We start from the raw sequence: 23,028 nt of genomic DNA, 5'->3' as shown, positions 1-23,028 counted from the left end.
TTCTTAAAAACCATTAAAATGCTGTAAAATAACGCTTGTTTTTGGAATTCACATACTATTGTGTCTATAACGAATAGCTGTGCAGCAAATAAGATACAACTGCCCTGATATTTCAGGTTCACTGATCGGACATACATATTGTTGATGTTCTGTGTGTGTAATAAGCGTATTACTTCTGCATTAATACATTATGGACATATTTCTCACTATGCATGTTTACAGGATAGAGTTATTTATTGGGAATATAGCTGTTACGCTATGAACTGTTTTGCTTGTTTATGTTACAAACGTGTATACTTTATGAGTGTACGATCTCAATATGTTTGTAATATGTGTGTATGTAGAGAACATATTTAATATATTTACGAGCACTATGGAAATGTTTACTTGACGAGTTTACATTATGAACATATTTTAAATTTCTAATATCATAAGCATATTTACGCTACAGATATACTATCATTAGGCGAGTATATTATTAAGATACTTACCTTAAGTATATACAATAAAATATTGTGGACAAAAACAAAACCATAATGACGGGAATTAGAAAAGAAGAAATATCAACAAGAGAAAACAAGGTTAATACATTTAATCTAAAGAAGGTTTCAGGATAAAGGAATATTAGACAACATTTAAGAGAAGAGTCATATTTTATTAACGTACCATTTTATTAGGAGAGCTGAATCTATTTTTTTCTTAAATGAATTTAGAAACGAAACGAAACTCTGATGTTTGGAGTTCTTCGCATAATAGTTTCTTACGAGTGTGTGTGTGTGTGTTTGTGAGTTTTATAGCGAAACAACATCTGGCTATCTGCTGTATTCGCTGTAATGAAGTGAGCCTCTGATGTGAATTTTGTAAATCCGAATAGTCACCGATCTCCCATCGGGAGAGTATTTATTATTAAATAATAAACCTTAAAGAGGCATTACAAATTTTAAGGAACGTTTCCCGCTGCTTAGTTTCGTTTTTGCTGGAGGTAGCTACACAATCACTTCAGATGTATTTAAATTACGAACGAGTGTTTGTTTATTTGTTTTTGAATTACGCGCCAAGCTACACGAGGGCTATCTACACTAGTCCTCCATAATTTAACAGTTTAAGACTAGAAAAAAAGGCATCACCACCTACCGCCACCTTTTGGGCTACTATTTTATTAAAGAATAGTAGGATTAACTGCTACATCATAACACATACACGGATGAAAGAGAGAGCACGTTTGGTGTGACAGGGACTCGAATGATCGACCCTCAGATTACGAATCTAAGCTCCCTCACCATCTGGCCATGCTGGGCCGAATTACGAATGAAAGATGGCGTGTTTAGGATGAAAAACAAGGATGTTTAACCTCAGAAACATCTTTGAAATATTAAATTTTGACGAGAAGTTTTATATATAATCTTATTATTGTGATATTTTGATGCCTATTTTAATATTGATGTTTGTTTAAGTTAAATGTATATTTAGAAATGTAAATAACTTATATTGTTAAGCATATATTGCGAAATTCCTGCCTATTCAATAAAGTTGTAGATATTTCTCGAATATAAGAATCAAAATATATGTGTGTTGTTCATACCGTTGCGTAAACTGAAGTTTATAGAAATTCTTCCTTGACCTGGTCCGGCATGGCCAGGTCGTTAAGGCACTCGGCTCGTAATTTGAGGGTTGCGGGTTCGAGTCCCCCTCACACCAAACATGCTCACCCTTTCAGCCGTGGGGGCGTTATAATGTGACAGTCAATCCTACTATTCGTTGGCAACAAAGTAGCTCAAAAGTTGGCGGTGGGTAGTGACGACTAGCTGCCTTGCTTCTAGTCATAAACTGCTAAATTAGAGACACTAGCGCAGATAGCTCTCGAGTACCTTTGCGCGATATTCAAAAGAAACCAAGCCAATCCTTTCACTTGTACATGTAACCAACGCGCCAAGAGACAGTATATTACAAGTAATTGGTTTGATATTGTTAGTATTCTATAAAGCTTGGAAGCTATAGCTGTGATTAATGCTAATCAATTGGGAACTTCCGATATTTCATCTAGAACGTTTATAAATTTGGAACATTATAAACCATTTAACTCCAACGGATTCACATCGGACATTAGTATTTTTACGAAAACATTATATAACTTCAGTGGTAGAAAACTCGGCGTGTGGCTGGTGAAGAAAGAAGAACAAAGAGCTAGCTAGCTCTCTGTTAAATAAATTGCATCTGCATCAACGTAGAATTAATTCGCTCATCGTGAACCCTTGATAAGATATCATGGAAGTTCCAGACCAGCTAGAAGTCTCAATATTGTTTGTAACTTTGTAAAAATATTTGTGTATAGATCATTATTTGTAATAATCGTTATTGTAAAGTGTATTATTGTTTGCATATTAAAATACATTTGTATTCAAAAAGGAAAACTGTGTGTATCAATCTTGTTGGCAAGTGTCATAAACTGGATACATATTGATATTTATTTAACTTCTAAATCTAAATTATCATTTAACTCAGTTTCAAGCCGTTTGAAATTATTACGTTACATAATAATACACAGATGTATTTCATTTGCTATCAATATGTATAGATTTATTCTTCTCTAGCTAACATAGGTTTGTGTTTTTTCACTCTGTGTAATTATATACCACATTGTGATTATGCTATTGCGTAACAAAGAATGCGAAAAACGCATCCAAACAAAAATTATTAACAATTTACAGAAAATATTTTGATTTACCAAAATCGTGTGGATGATACTATATTTAGTGACATGTACAGTATTGGAAATAGTTATGGAAACCGTAAACAAGATGGGTATAAAATCAGAATATTATGGGATTGCTTCACTGTTCTGTACAAAAATATACTTTATATGAGTTCAGTCACGTGTTGAGAGTTGCATTATATTAGCCATCATTAAACCAATCTGACAGTCTCATACCAGTAGGGGGTTTAAAGAAAAATCAAACAAAATTATGTGAAATTAATACTGCTAGTAATAGAAGTGGCCCAGAGAGAAAACTCAGATTCTTCGATATACTCAGGATATACTTTCTATTGGATGCATATAAATCCAGTAAAAATCTTGTTAGTGTCCTAATTGTAGATACAGATGTGAATGCTATCTTTAAAATAGTAAGATACGTAAAATTAGAGGTGGATTCAGTGGATGTGTAGCTGCTAAAAAAATCAATCACTTTCAGAATATATATACAACAAAATTAAATGCCAAAATTGACAATAAACTTGAAACATTGGAATGAACAGAGCTGAAGGTTAGTGATCTTAACAGATGGGATGAACAGAGGCGAAGGTTAGTGATCTTATCAGATGGGATGAACAGAGGCGAAGGTTAGTGATCTTAGCAGATGAGATGAACAGAGACGAAGGTTAGTGATTTTAACAGATGGGTGAACAGAGGCAAAGGTTAGTAATCTTAACAGATGGGATGACAATAGCTGAAGGTTAGTAATCTTAACAGATGGGATGAACAGAGCTGAAGGATAGTGATCTTAGCAGATGAGATGAACAGAGGCGAAGGTTAGCAATCTTTACAGGTGGGGTAAACAGAGCTGAAGGTTAGTGATTTTAACAGATCGGACGAACAGAGCTGAAGTTTAGTGATCTTAACAGATGGAATGAACAGAGGCTAAGATTAGTGATCTTATCAGATGGGATGAACAGAGCTGAAGGTTAGTGATCTTAGCAGATGAGATGAACAGAGCTGAAGGTTAGCAATCTTTACAGGTGGGGTAAACAGAGCTGAAGGTTAGTGATTTTAACAGATCGGACGAACAGAGCTGAAGTTTAGTGATCTTAACAGATGGAATGAACAGAGGCGAAGGTTAGTAATCTTTACAGATGGGGTAAACGGAGCTGAAGGTTAGTGATCTTAATAGATGGGGCCCCCAGTAGCTCAGCGGTATGTCTGTGGACTTACAATACTAAAAACCGGGTTTCGATACCCATGGTGGGCAGAGCACAGATAGCCCCTTGTGTAGCTTTGTGCTTAATTGGAAACAACTTAACAGATGGGATGAACAGAGCTGAAGGTTAGTGATCTTAACAACTGGAATGAATAGAACTGAAAGATAGTGATCTTTACAGATGAGCCCAAGTTAAAATTAGTTTCCAAAAATCAATAATAGTACTTTTGGTGGCAACATACGCCATCTACAGTGGACAAGTGTGAAAATTTTGTGAAAAATAAACATTCGTTCAAGTAGTAAACAGAAAAGAGGAATGCTTTCCAGCATTAGCAGTCAATACTTTAGAAAATGTTTATACAATTTGAAGCACTTTAGGAATATGCTTAAAATATAGAAGAAAAATTAATTGTTTGGTTATATTCGTAAATCATTCTTTTAACTGAACTCTCTGTTGTGAAGAACACAGAAAAACATGCACACTTGATTCATTCAAACTATTTCTGTTTGTTTGTATTTAAGCATAAAGTTACATAATGTGCTCAACGCGGGTATCGAAACCTGGTTGCTAATGTCATAAGTCTGTAGACTTATCGCTGTGATAATTAAACTGTTAACACTTAGTATTAGAAACGGTTATTAGATGTATCTGTAAGTCGATGGGAAGAAATTGGCCTTTGACTGCAAAATAATATTCGAATCTCTTCGCAACCGAATAGTTAAATTCAAACTCCAATACCATAGGTAATAATTTCTGTTGAAGGATAAGTATCAGTTATTTATATTTACAAAAAAAGAACCAATTTTAAACGTTGGCATATGCCAGTCATGCTTAGTTTTTATACTGATTAGAGCAATAAACAGAATTCAGTTTCTGTAGACAAAATCAGATTAAGATGTTTATCTCGTATCCAATACTCTGCAAGTAGACATTGCTTGTTTAAGATCTAATGAAAAAAACAACAACCTTGAAATACTTCGAATAAGATCAAAGTTATGTGCATGTAATAGGATAGGAACTGTATGATATCGATCCATGAGTTTTCATTTAGTCAATGTTTGACTTTATTATCTCATTCAATGCTTTATATTATAGTATTAGTGTATTATAATGTGACGATGTAATGGACAATACTTCTCTGAAAGGTGTCCCATTCTAATATAATATATCAAAATACAACGCTATTATTATAATGTTAGAACAAAAAACAGCACGTAGATTCAAGAAGTATTGACAGAAATCCTATAATCCGAGCACACTCGAAAGGTCGGCTTTTCTTCTTCAGGACAAATTTGGATGCCATATATAACACTTAATTAAGTTTGATTTATAACAGTGCATTTTATCAAAAATGACGCGTCGTTATGCCAGGATATGCCGCAACTCAATGTTATTGAGGAAAAATAAACAAATAATATTGTTATAATCCCATAAAAGCTGTCTCACAAAAAGTATTAATTCAGGTAATCTACCAGTTATTTGTATAGAGATATCGATTTTCGTGGAATTAAAAAGAGTTATGTTCTATTCTATAAGCAGTGGAAGAATTAGGGTGAATTAGTTAAAAACTAGACATTATGAAGTGAGAATTTCACTGAGTTAGAACGTTATTTGTTGATATTCGTGACGTTAACCACAGCAATAATTATTTTGCTTCTTTCCCTTTCAGTCAATAATATTAGAACTATTCTGAGGTCTATAATAAATCAAATACCATTCAAAAACTTTTCAAAGCACCAATCAGAGTAGAAACTTTAAATGAGTCGTTCCTTCGAGTTTTCTTCTGTAAATTAGAACATGTTTATTTGTTTGTTTTGAATTTCGCACAAAGCTACTCGAGGGCTATCTGTGCTAGCCGTCCCTAATTTAGCAGTGTAATACTAGAGGGAAGGCAACTAGTCATCACCACTCACCGAGAAATCTTGGGCTACTCTTTTACCAACGAAAAGTGGGATTGACCGTCACATTATACACCCCCACGGCTGGGAGGGCGAGCATGTTTAACGCGACGCGGGCGCGAACCCGCGACTCTCGGATTATGAGTCGCACGCCTTACGCGCTAGGCCATGCCGGGCCATAAATTAGAACAATAGTTTTAACAAATGCCACATTTCCGTTAATTCATTCAATACTATTATTCTATTAGAGTCAATACGTTTTTATTTACTAAACTTACCCATAACATTGTATGAAAGCTTTTATTGGAATTTATCAAACAAATATTATAACTGGATTATTATTTTATGAACCTGACAGCAATGAAAAGTGACAATAAGTTAAGCAAATGCTGATAAACTAAGAAAGCTCGATATCAAACGTCACGTTTGAGACATTTGCAGCCAGCGCAAAACTGTATAACCTTTTTATACAAAGACTTGTAGTTGATCGGTATTTATTAACCCGCCACGTTCTGCTGTGATGTTATGTGGTCTCCAAAGAATAGATGTTAAAAAGATATAATAAACAAAGAGCGTCTCTTTTACTTGAGATCCTTATTCTGATAACATTGATTATATTGTTAGCTGTCGTAGTAACCAATGCTTGTTGATCAATATCCTTTCTTTATTAGCTCTATCGTGTTCTTTGATGCATTGATTATTTTTAATATACGGTTTTATAAACAATGATTATTATGAAAAAGTTAAACATAAAAAAAAATTAAAAATTATTATTAACAAAACGAATTACACTATGTAACACAAATTTTGTTCATGGATAGTATGTGTTATTTCGTTATTGCTTATCTTGTAAAAGTACAGAAAATGGCCCATTATATGTACGTATGTACAAACGGCTGGTATGAGTGGAGAAAACTCTATGCAGAGGAGCAAACAACGTTTCGACCTTCAGACATCGTAAACCTTTCTCTACCCATACCATGGACGACTAGATAGGTACAGGCAGTTTTAAATAAGTTCTCTATTACTAATTTTAAGAATTTTACGTTTAGAACTTAATAATAACAAACACGTTGAGCTTGATAGAAATAAAAAGAATTTTTTTAACATTCTGGAAAGTACTTGTTTAAAAACAAATTTAGGTGGTGACTAATGTACAAGAACGCAATTAAAGTGTAATAACTTGGAGGTAACATATCAAAACAGAAGCAATGGTATGTTGTCACTTCATCTTTAAAAGTAATGTTGGTGAATTAAACTAGGCCCAACATGACCAGGTGGTTAGGGAGCTAGACTCGTAATTCGAGGTTCGTGAGTTCAAATCCACGTCGCGCCAAACATGCTCGCCCTTTCAGCCGTGGAGGCGAATATTGTGTCGGTCAATCCCACTCACTATTCGTTGGTAAAAGAGTAGCCTAAGAGTTGGCGGTGGATGGTGATGACTACCTGCTTTACAATGTTAAATTAGGGATGGCTAGCGCAGATAGCTCTCGCGTAGTTTTGCAAGAAATTAATAAAAAACGAACCGAACTTATTCTATGTAAAGTGTAGCATGTTATTTCTATACCGAAGGACTTATTGCTTAATTAACGTATATAATATTATTTCGGTGCAGAAAAAAATCTTACAGGATAGTAAAGAGCAAGATGAAAATCTTTTAAGGTATTTTGTTATTAACTGAAAACAATGTTATCAACCTAAATCATGCAAAAAAGTATCCCGAGATACCTTGAATTTTATATGTAGTGGCATTTTCTTTACAAAGTAATACATTATCAGTTTATTTTGCATACTCTCTTACTCTCTCTAGAAAGAAAAAATAAACATGAAAGTCTTCAGTGCTTTCTATGGTTCATAAAAAGTAGATCACTTTAATGAATTAAAAATAGTTATCTTGCATATTACCAAATTGAGAACTTTGACGGATTAAAAGCTACTTCTTATGCGTTGTTAAAAACTAAACTACTTCATAGGGATAAAAAGAAATTATGAGAAGAGAAACTAGACAAGTGAAAAATAATGAAAATTCCAAAAAACAAGATAGAAGATGCTAATATTGACGGGTATCTTGCACTGACGTCAAAAATCACATAGCCTGTAGCTTTCTCTTCCACATATGATGTAAAGTGCTTACATTAATCCAAGGTGTAAAATGACAATTTTTTCTTCTACTATAGTGTTATGCGAAACTGAAAATCATATGTGAATAAATAAATACGTATAGAGAAACTGAAAGCGGTAGAGGTTTGGAGCCGTATCTTTTGCCATAGGCAGTGTTTATGGCACTGATAGCAGTAAAACTTTATTGAATTTTATACTGATACCGATTGCTGTTGACCACTAGAAGGTAACTGTTCACATCCAACATAGAAACGTAGAATGAAACAGAAACTTTTAAGAAGTCATGTTTAAAAACCTTTATATTCTAGTCCCTAATGCCTCTGTACTAAATATGTAAGCTTACGACGCTACAAATTGAGTTTCAGTATCCGCTGTGGGCAAGCCACAGATAGCCCATTTTGTAGCTTTGTACTTTACTGCAACCAAACTAAATTTATTTAAATGGCTATATTTTTATAAAGTGATAGAGCTTTTTCAACATATTTAATAGCTAGATTCCTAAACTTTTACAAATATTTTATTACCTTTAAAAAGGTAATAACCTTTCGACCATATTTATATATATATGTGTGTGTGTGTGTGTACGTAATCCAACTTTATCTCTTAAATTACAAAAATATTACAATACATAACTTAAAATTTTAAAAATATGAAGTTGTTGTCATCGGGTAAGAAAAGGTTCCGTTGTTTAATTAACCATTTGTTTATGATTACACTAAGTAATTCCGAAATATATGTAGTGTTTAAACATTCCAAACATCGCTGCTAGATGGCACTCAGCTACAATTGATTGCATTAGCGATTATTTCAGTTTAAATGTAGAACCGCTTGCTTTAGTGAATTAAGTTTTCAGTTATATAAGATGAATTATGTACAAATTTCTATTTTCTCAACGCATTTTATTTCATACATCATTCAAGATTATAACATGTAACAATATCTATTTCTAATAAACCATGCATTGTTTTGCAATATTGTCCTGTTACTAATGGGTTTTTAATAAAACTTCGGGATCTTTCCATTAAATTGTAGTCTTGCTGTTCGAAGCAAGACTGGTTTTTTATTTCAAGGCCAATATTACAAGATTGAATATTTCAAATATATTACACAGACAATTTAAAAAACAAAATACACGTGTCTTTACTAGTTTTAAGAATAACAATATTATTATCTTGTCCAAAGATTGTTACTAAATGTCTTTCTTCACGGGTTCCAAAAGAAAAATTAAACTTTAAATGTATCATTAATTTATGAAGAATATTTTGAAGGCAAATTCAAATTTATAAATAAAAAGAAAATACTCATACGCAAGAATGTATAAGTATTTTTATAATTATATTCTTAAACTCTGTGTTAGAATATTCCTGTATCGTGGTTTTATTTATCCGATAAAATAAGGAAGAAGTGTATCAACTTTATATGGCCAGGATTCTTTTATAGTAGCAGTCTGTAACTTGTTGGCGATCAATTCGAATAATAAACAGACAGCACACGAACCACTTGTTTTAAAACGTATGTACAAAATTTTTTACGCTATAGCCTATAGGATATCACAGTTGTATTTAACACTACAAATAATTTTCATTCTTGTCAAAAGTTTGCACTGGTTAGTTTAGTTACTTTAGAACTAAACTGCCAAAACGAAATAGTTTCTCTATCTCTCTTTCTCGCTATACAATTTGCAATAAATTCACTTACGTTGACAAGAAAAATTATTCTCTTTATCTCCGTTAGACTGTGAAACTCACTTTAAAATATTGACCGATACTGGTAAACCAACATTCTGGCAGTTTAACCTCACTTTCACTAATTTAACTTTTTCTAACTGGAGTTATGGTCACTTGGACGCCTACATGTATTTATTACCCAGCTGAGACCTTGAACTTTCGACAATCTGCAAAACACAATGATGTAAAAATACTCACACAAGGCAACAAGAAAAAACAGGTTTGAGTAAAGTGACGTCAATTGAAATATACGCATGACGTACGACTCTTAACGAGTTGTACACAAATATCGCCTTTGAAATAATTACTTTTAACACTCATGTTATGAAAACTAATTAATAATTAAATATTACGTCAATAACTGAACTTACTTCAAAATGTATCATTAATTTATGAAACTTTTATACTGTTTTGTATATCCAAGATCATTAAAAGTTGTGTAAGAAAGAGCTCACATAGAGATGACTTCAACTGATGTTTAATGTAGTTTTAGTTAATTATATATGTATTATACGTCTTTATTTGTTTATGTATTGTCAGGTATTTGTAAACTTCTTTTCTAGCTGTTTCCGTGTCTGTCAGCGTATGGACACTAGTGTTTATTTCCCTGGAGCGGTACTTCGCCATCTGCCGGCCGTTATTGTCTCGACAGTGGCAGACGATCTCCCATGCCTACAAAATGATTATACTGGTATGGGGAGGATCATTGATAACTATGTCGCCGATCGCTTTTTTGAACCGGCTCATACATACCACTACTCCAGGTGAATAAAAACATTCGTTTTAATATAATGATAATTATTTTAAAAAATTACGAATCACATTTAATATGTTAATATTTTTAAGACGTCATCGTTTGGTTGAAATAGACTGGATGGATTACGTTTACTAATATGTGAAGTTATTGTAGCACTAAGTAGCACACAGCAAACAGTTTAACTTAAAAAAAGAACAGAACAGTCTTACAATTTCTACATAAAAATAACAACTAGGAGTGGAACTTCTTGAAAGAGATCTAACTCAACAACAAATGGCGAAGCAGATGATAAACTAAACCTCATATTTAATTCTCGTGTGGGCCTGGCATGGCCCTTTGAGCCGTGGGGCATTATAACGTAACGGTCAACCTCACTATTCGTTGGTAAAAGAGTAGCCCAAGAATTGGGGATAGTGGATGGTGGTGGCTAGCTGCGTTCCTTCTAGTCTGACATTGCTAAATTAGGGAAGACTAGTACAGATAGCCCTTGTGTAGCTTTGCGCGAAATTCAAACAAACTAAACCACTATCTTGTTGATGACAGAAAACACACATATACGCACACACACACATATATATTCGTATCATGAACAACTTACTTGATGAAGAATAATCACTAGGTAACATTAATACCGCATATTATTAATAAAACACCTCTATAAATGTAGTTTCGCTATGGTGAATAAATCGCTGTATACAAGTTTTTTTGTTTCTTTTTCATTACTGTGAAATACTCGGGACAAAACTGTCTTCTGATTTTAGAACATTTAAACTGTATGAACACAATTGAATTAAAACTAACTGGTTTTATAGCTACTCTTGTATACCATCTTTATTAGGTTAAAGTTCTTATATAATCAGGTTCTTACACTACTGGTGAATCAAGAGTAGCCTAGAGACTAGTATGCAAAGATTGTGATCCTGAGGGCTCATGGTTTGCGACCCGTTGCTGCAGAAACGCCTCCGCACTTTGACGTCATGAGTGCAATATAAGGGGAAACGGCTAAATCATATTATTTGATTAGGCAAGAGTAGTCCGAAAGATGGAAGTAAATGTTGTAGACCAGCAGCGTTCCCTCTAGTCTAATATTTCAAATTTATAAATTTTCGCAAAGATTCTATAAAAGGTATAAACAAAACACGTATACTTTGTGTGACATATGGACATCAGCTAAATAATTCTTGTTAACTTGATGCTTGTTTGTTTCTTTGTTTTTGAATTTCGCGAAAAGCTACTCAAGGAATACCTGCGCTAGCCGTCCATAATTTAGCAGTGCAAGACTAGAGGGAAGGCAGCTAGTCGTCACTACTCACCGCCAACTCTTGGGCTACTCTTTTAACAACGAATAGTGGGATTGACCATCACATTATAACACCCCCACGGCTGAAAAGGCGAGTATGTTTGGTGCGATGGGGATGCGAACCCGCGACCCGTACGCCCTTAACCCACCTGGCCATGCTGGGCCTAACTTGATGCTATGGGATGTTATTGTAAGAATGACTCCAAATACTGTTAATCATAATAAAAGTTATTCTGTTTTAAATCTTGTGGTTGGCAAGTATGTTAATAAACAAACAATTACTTTTTAATTATATTCAACTCTGTTACTATTCAGCTTGAAAATCTTGCTTTATTAACAAAATTAAGTCGAAGTTTATTTATCGTTTAACATTACATCTAAGCATATATTTAACCTTGTAATATTTTAATCTATTGGCTCATATCTTTTTTATCAATGATAACGAATATTCGTAGTAGCGTTTTATTGTTATTAGTTATTGTTTTATGTGTCTTTCAAACGTACGTATATTTGTAACAACAGGGAAGTACAAATGCAGAGAAGTATGGCCTACAACAGGAATCGAAAGAGCATTTACTTTTTTTCTGGATTTGCTTTTGTTGGTTGTTCCTGTTTTTGTCATGTCTGTGACTTATTTCTGCATTATTCGAGGATTACAGCCAGGAACCACTAACGTGTTGTCCTATGGTAAGAATTTGGTTTTTATCATTAGACCTGATGATAGATCTAATATACTTACTGACTTTTACAAGGTAGAACTTGAAAGTTTAAAGAAAATTACGGGGAAAACTCAGTAGCGTTTTGTTGATTTTTTATTTCGGCTTCTTTGGAAGAATAAAAATAATTTGTTCTTCACTTGTAGCGTAGTTTTATTTTCGGATTTACCGATTACATTAATACTTACTGGAGATGGAGTCACACCACATTCAGAGTCCACATGCTGAACAATGGTTGAAACCTGGGTTTAAACGATTTCCCAGTCTTCTGACATTCTAATCGATGTCAGCGTCCCAACACATTGGACAGCACAACATATAAGTGACACGTAATTATTGAGAAAAATTAAATTGATCTTTAAACTTGTAAAATTAGGAAATCCCAGTAGAGGTGTTGATTATAATGTTTTATTTCGTCTCCAGACTCCAAAATTTAAGCCTGTGTAAGGCAAATATATTATTACTTGCCTAATGTTGTTATAAATCTTTCTATCCAGGCCCGGCATGGCCAAGTGTGTTAAGGCGTTCGATTCGTAATCCGAGAGTCGCGGGTTCGAATCCCAGTCGCGCTAAACATGCTCGCCCTTTCAGCCGTCGGGGTGTTATAATGTGACGGTCAATCCCATTATTCGTTGTTAAAAGAGTAACCCAAGAGTTGGCGGTGGGTGGTGATGACTTAGCTGCCTTCCCTCTAGTCTTACACTGCTAAATTAGAGACGGCTAACAAAGATAGCTCTCGAGTAGCTTTGTGCGAAATTCAAAACAAAAAACAAAATACTTTCCATCCAGAGCATTAGGCTTATTTCAATTTATAGTTTAGGAAACTTTTCAGCGTTACTGATTACTTTGGTCACTTCATTAATGTAGTCTTTGTTTTATTATTCAAATTGATCATACGTTTTCCTCTGTCCAATTTGGTAATGATGATGTTTTTGTTGGTTATAAATGTGTCTATGGTTATCTTTTTTCTTGACTGATGTTAAAAACATTTGTGCCCAAAAACTATAGGGATGTAACCACCTCCACAAGATTGGTGAATATTACAACTTTCGAGTTTTCTTAACAAGGGACCTAAAGAGATCGGACAATCATGATATCAAATTTTTCTTGGTAGTAGAGAATATCTCAAACTTATAGATAAATTATTTTCATCTATATTCTCAAGTGTATAGCTACAAAAGTTGTGAAAAAAACATTGTCCGAAATTTTTTTAAATCGCCTATTTTGTAGCGTTTATGAGGATTGTACTTTCTTTGGGTGATTAAAACAGCATTTTCTGAGTTTATTATTGTGAAAATGTACGATCAATCAATACAACTGACAAAGCTCTACTGAACTTTAATTGGGAATGTTGGTAATTCTAACTGTGTTTTCATTTGTAAATAGATTGCTGCAAACGACAGCAAAAAATAATTACACACTATTAACTTGTAGGAATATGATACGTATAGATCCATCAAAAACACCTTACTGTAAAATTCTTATCAGTGCCAGTCTGGCCGACAATTTCAATTTCAGTCCATTAAGTCACACGTTCAATCCTTTTTTGGCCACGCCTTTATTTCACGCATAAGGTATCTTTGTTTTAGAAACTTTTTGTTACTACAAACTAATATACCACAGCAATGTAAGAAAGTGACACTCATGATGACCCATTTGAAGTAAAAAATTATTTCAGGACAGTTGGTATGGGTACTAACACTTTTACTAATGAAGCAGATGACCAAAGAAGGTCAAAACGCTGTTTTCTGCTTTATCAGTAAAAGTGTTAATACCCATACCAGCCGTCCTGAGATACAAAGTGGCACTCGATACCAACCAATATTAGCTTTAGAATCACAACTCTATTATTATAAACAGACCTATACTTTACAGAACCAACCGGAATTGTGGTGGTATTTTCTCTCTAAAACTGTGTTAATAACATCGTTTTATAGTATCGCCATGGAATGTAGATTAGCAGTTTTTTGTTATCACCATGCAGCACTCGATACAGCCGCATCAAGTGTCATTATTTACGATAACTACTTAAGATAATATCATGTGACAGCAAATGCTCTTTAATTAGGAGAATTTTCTAAAATTTAGCAAATTAGTGGTTAAAGTTGGCAATGAATAATGAATATAATAACCATCCATTTTATTCTTTTGAAAACTTGAGTTAAAAAGTACTGATCTAACTTGTTTGGAATAATCAATACTTGTGCATCTGCATGTGTTATCCTCCTATAGTTTTGCTGTTCTAAATCCGCCATCTTTAACATAAATGATAAAAAATTAAAAATGGTCCATCTTTTGCTTTCAGTTGAAGTTGCACCCTCACTAGTACAGCGGTATGTCTCCGGATTTACAACACTAAAATCAGCGGTTCGATTCCCCGCGGTGGACTTAGCAGATAGCCCGATGTGGCTTTACTATAAAAAAAACATACATACATAACATAAACATTCAGTGGAAGTTGTAGTGAAAATTTCACGAGACGTTTCGCGTACACATGCGCATAAATTTTGGTCAAAATTGAGCGGTTTTGTTGAATACCACATGCAGCTTATAGTTAGACCAAAAATTTCACCTGATTGTAGGTTTTAAGCGCCTACCAATGTACCAGATATTGAAAAAAATCCATGAAAGTTAAATATATTTTTCTATAAAATAAACTTTCCGTACTTTCAATGTGAAGGAAAAAATATCAGAATTGCAGATTTTATATCTGGCGTATTGCTCAATCTCCTTGGAACGTGGCTTGTGAAGTAACGGCCTAGTAAAGAACATCCTCTGAAAATATGTGATAGTTTGGATTACTACAATCTGAAAAACGGAAGGTGAAAACTTGCTAAGCTGTTACTGATGTCTATGATACACAGTGTACCTACAGGTGGTTTTGGTCGCACTACACATTACCGCGTGTCTGTGAATTCTACATTAATACAAAAATATTACTTAAAGATATTTAATCATATATAATTCTCTTAGTAAGCTGTTTAATGCTTACTACTGGGGAGAATATCCTAATATCTCTAGTTTTCACTAAAGACAATTGTAATCAGCTAATGTGCGGATTTACATGCAAATCAGATTTGAAAATGGGAAGCTGAGAAATGAGTTATTTCAACGATGTTATTTCACCAACAAATGAGTCCAATTAAGCTCACTTTGAGATTTATGGTTTTCAATTGCTGTTAATATTAGATAACTATTCAATTACGAAACCAATTAGGCTAACGACAATCCCTAATAAAATATTTATTGTATATATTGTATTCATTGTATATAATTAAATATTTGTTATGGCATAACAGTAATATTGTATTCATTGTACTATATTGTCCCTATTTAGTGTTGTAGTATCACCACCCACCGCCAACTCTTGGGCTATTACCAACATTGATTGATATATTCTGTTATAGCAGCAAAATAACAGTAATGAATCGGCATTCATTTGCTTATTAAAAAAAATTCTTTTAAAACATTACTCACGATTAATTAATGAAAATGTGTTTTTATTGTACACTTTAAGTCTTTCTTCTAATTGGTTTGTTTGTTTTTTGTTTTGCATTTTTCGCAAAACTACACGAGGGTTATCTGCGCTTGTCGCCCATATTTTAGCAATGTAAGACTAGAGAGAAGGCAGCTAGTTATCAACACCTACCGCTTGGTCTTGGGATATTGTATAGATATGGAATAGTAGGATTGACTGTCACATTATAATGCTCCCACGGCTGAAAGAACGAGCATGCTTGGGGTGACGGGGATTCAAATTCACTACCCTCAAATTAAGAGTCGAGCGCCTTAACCATCTGGCCATGCTTCAAACCAAAATTCAAACCAAACTAAACTTTTAATTAACAATCCAGACAAATTTTGTTGTGTTTAAATTTAAATAAGTATAAGTCAACAATAATACTTTATGTTGGTAGAAATATAGATATATGTATATCACATAAGTAGTTACATTGAGTATGTAAATATTATGTTACATATTTCTTCCATTAACTATAACTGATATTCAATTGGCCAGTCTCTCGATGCTCTTCTCTCCAGTGGCACAGCAATATGTTTTCGGACTTAAACCGTTAGAAACCGGGTTTCGATATCCTTGATGGGCAGAGCCAAGATAGTCCAATGTGAAGTTTTGTGTTTAATTACAAATTAAAGAAAATCGCAATACTTTCATTAGCAAAATCCATTTCCACATTTTATAAAATAATCTGGAAAAGGTTGATGAAGAAAATTCCAAAAAACGTATTTTGGCAGCACTTTCCAACTACGCTAAATGTGATTGAGGCGTACAAAAGCTAAGTCCAGAATTCGAAATCCTGAGTGGAACACAAACACAAAATATGACAGATAGACCTTTATTAGACTTAATTTAAATACACAGATAAATCTTCTTCAAAAAGATATCTTAGATACCGAGTTTAATGAGCAAAACCTGGATAAACCTTTAGCAAACTACCTCAGATAGCGAGTTTAGCATCAAGTCTCGCAGTGACACAGCGATTTGTCTGTAGACTTAATAACACTAGAAACCGGGTTTCGATACCTATAGTGGTAAGAATACAGGTAGCCCCCTGTGTAACTTTGTACTTAAATACAAGCAAACAGACAAAAACACCAAGCCTAGATAAACCTATAAAAATATATCTTAGATATGAAGTTTAATAAGCAAAGCCTGGATAAATATTCATCAAGATACTTCAGATGCAAAGTTTGATACACGAAGCCGGGATAAATATTCACAAAGCTACTTTATATACAAAGTTTGATACACGAAGCCTGGATAAATATTCATCAAGCTACTCCAGATACAAAGTTTGATACACGAAGCCTGGGTAAATCTTTATCAAGCTACTTTATATACAAAGCTTGATACACCAAGCCGGGATAAATATTCATCAAGCTACTTTATATACAAAGTTTGATACACGAAGCCTGGATAAATATTCATATCCAGATACAAAGTTTGATCAAGCTAAATCTTTATCAAGCTACTTTATATACAAAGCTTGATACACCAAGCCGGGATAAATATTCATCAAGCTACTTTATATACAAAGCTTGATACACCAAGCCTGGATAAATATTCATCAAGCTACTTTATATACAAAGTTTGATACACCAAGCCGAGATAAATATTTATCAAGCTACTTTATATACAAAGTTTGATACACCAAGCCGGGATAAATATTCATCAAGCTACTTTATATACAAAGTTTGATACACCAAGCCGAGATAAATATTCATCAAGCTACTTTATATACAAAGCTTGATACACCAAGCCGGGATAAATATTCATCAAGCTACTTTATATACAAAGTTTGATACACCAAGCCGAGATAAATATTCATCAAGCTACTTTATATACAAAGTTTGATACACCAAGGCGGGATAAATATTCATCAAGCTACTTTATATACAAAGTTTGATACACCAAACCTGAATAAAATTTCATCAAGCTACTTTATATACAAAGTTTGATACACCAAGCCTGGATAAATATTCATCAAGCTACTTTATATACAAAGTTTGATACACCAAGCCTGGATAAATATTCATCAAGCTACTTTATATACAAAGTTTGATACACCAAACCTGAATAAAATTTCATCAAGCTACTTTATATACAAAGTTTGATACACCAAGCCTGGATAAATATTCATCAAGCTACTTTATATACAAAGTTTGATACACCAAACCTGAATAAAATTTCATCAAGCTACTTTATATACAAAGTTTGATACACCAAGCCGAGATAAATATTCATCAAGCTACTTTATATACAAAGTTTGATACACCAAGCCTGGATAAATATTCATCAAGCTACTTTATATACAAAGTTTGATACACCAAGCCGAGATAAATATTCATCAAGCTACTTTATATACAAAGTTTGATACACCAAGCCGGGATAAATATTCATCAAGCTACTTTATATACAAAGTTTGATACACCAAACCTGAATAAAATTTCATCAAGCTACTTTATATACAAAGTTTGATACACCAAGCCTGGATAAATATTCATCAAGCTACTTTATATACAAAGTTTGATACACCAAGCCTGGATAAATATTCATCAAGCTACTTTATATACAAAGTTTGATACACCAAACCTGAATAAAATTTCATCAAGCTACTTTATATACAAAGTTTGATACACCAAGCCTGGATAAATATTCATCAAGCTACTTTATATACAAAGTTTGATACACCAAACCTGAATAAAATTTCATCAAGCTACTTTATATACAAAGTTTGATACACCAAGCCTGGATAAATATTCATCAAGCTACTTTATATACAAAGTTTGATACACCAAGCCTGGATAAAATTTCATCAAGCTACTTTATATACAAAGTTTGATACACCAAGCCTGGATAAATATTCATCAAGCTACTTTATATACAAAGTTTGATACACCAAGCCTGGATAAATATTCATCAAGCTACTTTATATACAAAGTTTGATACACCAAACCTGAATAAAATTTCATCAAGCTACTTTATATACAAAGTTTGATACACCAAGCCTGGATAAATATTCATCAAGCTACTTTATATACAAAGTTTGATACACCAAACCTGAATAAAATTTAATCAAGCTACTTTATATACAAAGTTTGATACACCAAGCGTGGATAAATATTTATCAAGCTACTTTATATACAAAGTTTGATACACCAAACCTGAATAAATATTCATCAAGCTACTTTATATACAAAGTTTGATACACCAAGCCTAGATAAATTTTCATCAAGCTACTTTAGACAGAAATATTAAATGGTGGATCGATATCATATAAGGTACTTTATGTTGAATTTTCATATATTTCTTAGTGTTTCAAGTGGACTTAACAGAATAAACTGGAGTGAAATCGCTAATGGTTTATGTACGTTAACAATAATTACGGTTGTGACGTCATGGATTTCTAAGTCAGTTAATGAAAGCATTCAAGTTAAACGTAATTTTCCTTTTTTTCGTTTAAATATAGTCTGCACAAAAAGAATGAACAGACACATTTATAACGTCAATGTTTGTTGTCTTTTCTTATCATTTACATTTCTTAAGCACAGTGCTTTCTTCAAACGATTGTTCTAAAGGAATTTATATTTTAAAATCGTTGTTATTTTAAAAAACACTTACTAGTGAATAGTACTTAATGTATCATACTGAGTGACAAGTCGAATTCCACGCTTCTTAAACAGCTCGTGTGTTGTAGTTCATTGTCATGAACCGAAATATTCCGCAAGCACATTAATTTGAATCTTCATGATTTGTAGCACGCTGATGTGGATTAGATGAGTGACTTGACACTTTATGTTGACTCGAGCAGGGCAGAAATTTGATCATGTATAAGAACGATCAGTAGATTTTAGTTATAATAAATGGAGCACCCCCTTCCCTTGCTCTTTATAATAAATGGAGCACCCCCTTCCCTTGCTCTTCGTTTCGGGAGGGTGAAATGTTTCATAACCCAAGTCTGGCGAAAAGCTGTATTTACAATCACTGTTCCATGCTCCTTTTAGGTAATTCGGGACAAATTGATCTGTTTCTTGTCGAAATCATTTAAGTACAATCTGATATCGTCCAGAGTTTCAACAAACTTCCCGGTTTTCATGGGTAAGGTATTTTGTTAGAGTTTTCTCCACTTAGTCTTTCTCTAATTTTTGGGTTTAAGCTACTCTTCATGGCGGTAGATTGTTTATGAAGTACGTTATACACAGTTCACTTGGATAAATGTAACTTGATATTAATATCTTTCTTGGTGCATGGCGATAAAGTAACTCATGGATGAGCAGTGTAAGCCCGTAACTTTCTTGGTGCTTGATGAAACGGAATTACTGGACGATCACGCTGCAAATTTTTACAATAACTACAGTCCTGATGTGGTGGATCCTATTAGGCGAATTTATATCGCTCTGTGAAAATGCTAATTACATTTTTTTTTCTGTTCATGAAGTTATCTGAACTGAGAAATTATCGTAAATTATTCATTAACGCCAAATAAATAGGTGACAGAAACATCAAGACAACAACGTATCAGCTTATGCAAATCGTTCTCACAAAATGTGATCACCCGTTTCGGAGATGTTACGTGTTAGGTACAGTGTGTAATTTTGTACATTGAGGTGAATTCGCTATTTCGTTTTTTTATTATATTTACATTTAATCAACGCGTAAACCTAAAGACAAGAGTTGATTCTTCAGCGATAAAATTGTCTTTGACACAAATGCTATTTAGAAAACCCTTTTATGATTTGCCTGCTAAAAAATCATTATAAATAAAAAAGGCTCAAAAATATGTCACAAAAATTAGAAAGTAGTCAAGTCATCTAAAGTAAAAATAATATATCTTGAAAATAATGTTAAAAAAGCCCAAAAGTTATATAATTAATGAAAAAAATCACAAAACAAACTTAATGGTATTTCATCTTGTGAGAAAAAAGATTCCGAAAATGTACTGAATTATACTGATTGAATGAACACTCCAGAAAAGTGTGGCGAAAAAAGTTGATAACAAAATAAAACATCTCGAACGTGGCGTTTTTAGGCGTTCATCGATAATGGACTGAATAGCTTTATTGAAAGCTCCAAATTAGTCGAAGATAGGTAACAAGTACTATTTACTTATCAGTTTTTTTTTTACTGTTTGTTTTTTGTACGTTAATTAAGTATTCGAGAAACATTATTTCCGGTCCTGCCCGGAATGGCCAGGTGGTTAAGGCACTCAACTCGTAATCCGAGGGTCGCGGGTTTGAATTGCTGCCACACTAGACATGCTCGCCCTTTTAGCCGTGGGGGCGTTATAATGTTATGGTCAATCCCACTATTCGTTGGTAAAAATCCGTAAATTCGCACCACGAATTTAGGTTTGGTTTAACGATAGAGAACATATACTTGAAATAAGCTTTATAGGGTTTTTAGTAAAACACTGTGCATTCCACAAGACAAATATTCTTCATATATTTCATTAAAAAACAAGCATTATATTACTAGAGTGTGAGCATTTTGGTTGCTTTTCTTTTGTTTGGTATCATGAAGAAAGCTACAGAAAGTGTTATCTGTGCTCTCTCCGCCACGGGTATCGAAACCCGGTTTCTAGCAGTATACGTTCTCAGACATACCACTGCTGTGCCAGAGAGTACATTCCTTTTAATACGTTCATTGCAAAGCTCAAATCAGAATATGAATAGCCTTTCATATTTATTTGTATTTATAGAAAAACTACTAAAGCTATTCGCTATCGCCTTTAATTTTAAACTACTGACTTTTCCCTATCCACGATAAGGGATTGACTGTCACGCTTATAACACGCTCACGGCTTAAAGTTATATTGTAGTATCGCGCAGATTCGAACCCGATGACTACCAAAAAGTCATCTCTTATCTTAAATGTTCTAACATCAGTTGAAACTTATTTTTCGTTTGTATTAATTACTGCAGCAAATTCCTTATGCTCAAAACTGAAATACGTCAGCTTAGTTGGACAAGAGGTAGTGAAAAACATATTTGCAAATAAAATAACATTTTAAATAAACTTTTCACTTTTATCAAACAGCTAATGAACCCTGGTATTGAGGGCCAAGCCTTCTGGGAACTGACTTGTAGCAAATAAAAAAAAATTGAAGTTTTATTTATTTGTACTTCTTGATATAAAATCGATAATGAACAAACCAAGAGGAATATGGAAAATAAACAACGAAAAACACGTGCAGTCTTGTAATTGTATCACTAGTAGTCGCCCTGTTTTTCCATGTCCTGATCAGTTGCGAACGTTGAACAGTTGTGCATCATCGAACTAATGTTTGTATATAACCAATACGTTTTATGTTATAGTAAAGATATATTTTAAATAAGTAAGATATATTTTAAAAAACTGGATAGCTTCAAAAACTCTCTTTTTTTCTGCAATGACATAATGGAAAATCGTTCAGATAATAAGAATTTTAATTGGGATTTGTTTATTTTTGTGTTTCTTCGTACTTCATGAAAACAATAGCACGGGTTAAGACACATTTATATTTCGGTACTTTATTTATTTGTCTGTAATTCTACGTTCTCTTAAAGGTAAATCATAAGTTAGTTTAATTAGGTTGTAATGATACGATACCTATGGCACCATTAATTGTTAATTTGATAATTACGAACTTTTATCAGACATGATAAATTCATAAAGTACGTACATAATATTACGAAAGTAAATTTGTGAAGTTTAGCGAATCTGTGCCCCCTCTCGATCTTCACTCCCAACTTATGAGGTTAATGGTTTCTAAGATGACGTTGAAACGCCTGCAAATGTTATATTTCTGTACCTAATAAAGAACTCCTCAATAGCACAGCGGTATGCTTTCGGACTTATACCTTTAGAAATCGGGTTTCGATACCCGTGATGAGCAGGTGTGGCTTTGTGCTTAACTACAAACTTGTACGGCCGTTATTTAGTAAAGCACTCCAGTGTCTCGTTTAGAGCTACAAAACTCATGTTTCTGTTTGTTTGTAGTCAAGTATAAATAGCTCTCTGTGCCCTGCCCACCACGGGTATTGAAAATCGGTTTCTACCGTTGTATAACCGCAGACATGCCGCTGTACCATACTG

At 33.5% G+C, this 23,028-nt stretch overlaps 1 protein-coding gene across 1 annotated transcript in view; it reads left to right on the top strand.

Annotated features, from left to right (window-relative positions):
- LOC143245605 (cholecystokinin receptor type A-like) overlaps window positions 1-23,028 on the top strand; it is a 60,336-nt gene that overhangs the window by 33,088 nt on the left and 4,220 nt on the right. The window contains exons 2-3 of the mRNA XM_076491961.1: window positions 10,225-10,425; window positions 12,241-12,397. Coding sequence (XP_076348076.1) covers window positions 10,225-10,425; window positions 12,241-12,397 — 358 coding nt within the window. The remainder of the gene's footprint in view (window positions 1-10,224; window positions 10,426-12,240; window positions 12,398-23,028) is intronic.

This window comes from Tachypleus tridentatus, chromosome 2 (genome assembly GCF_004210375.1).
Source record: "Tachypleus tridentatus isolate NWPU-2018 chromosome 2, ASM421037v1, whole genome shotgun sequence".
In the NCBI taxonomy this organism is placed as follows: domain Eukaryota; kingdom Metazoa; phylum Arthropoda; class Merostomata; order Xiphosura; family Limulidae; genus Tachypleus; species Tachypleus tridentatus.
Note: the sequence above shows the minus strand (reverse complement) of the source record. Positions and strands in the feature narration are given on the sequence as shown.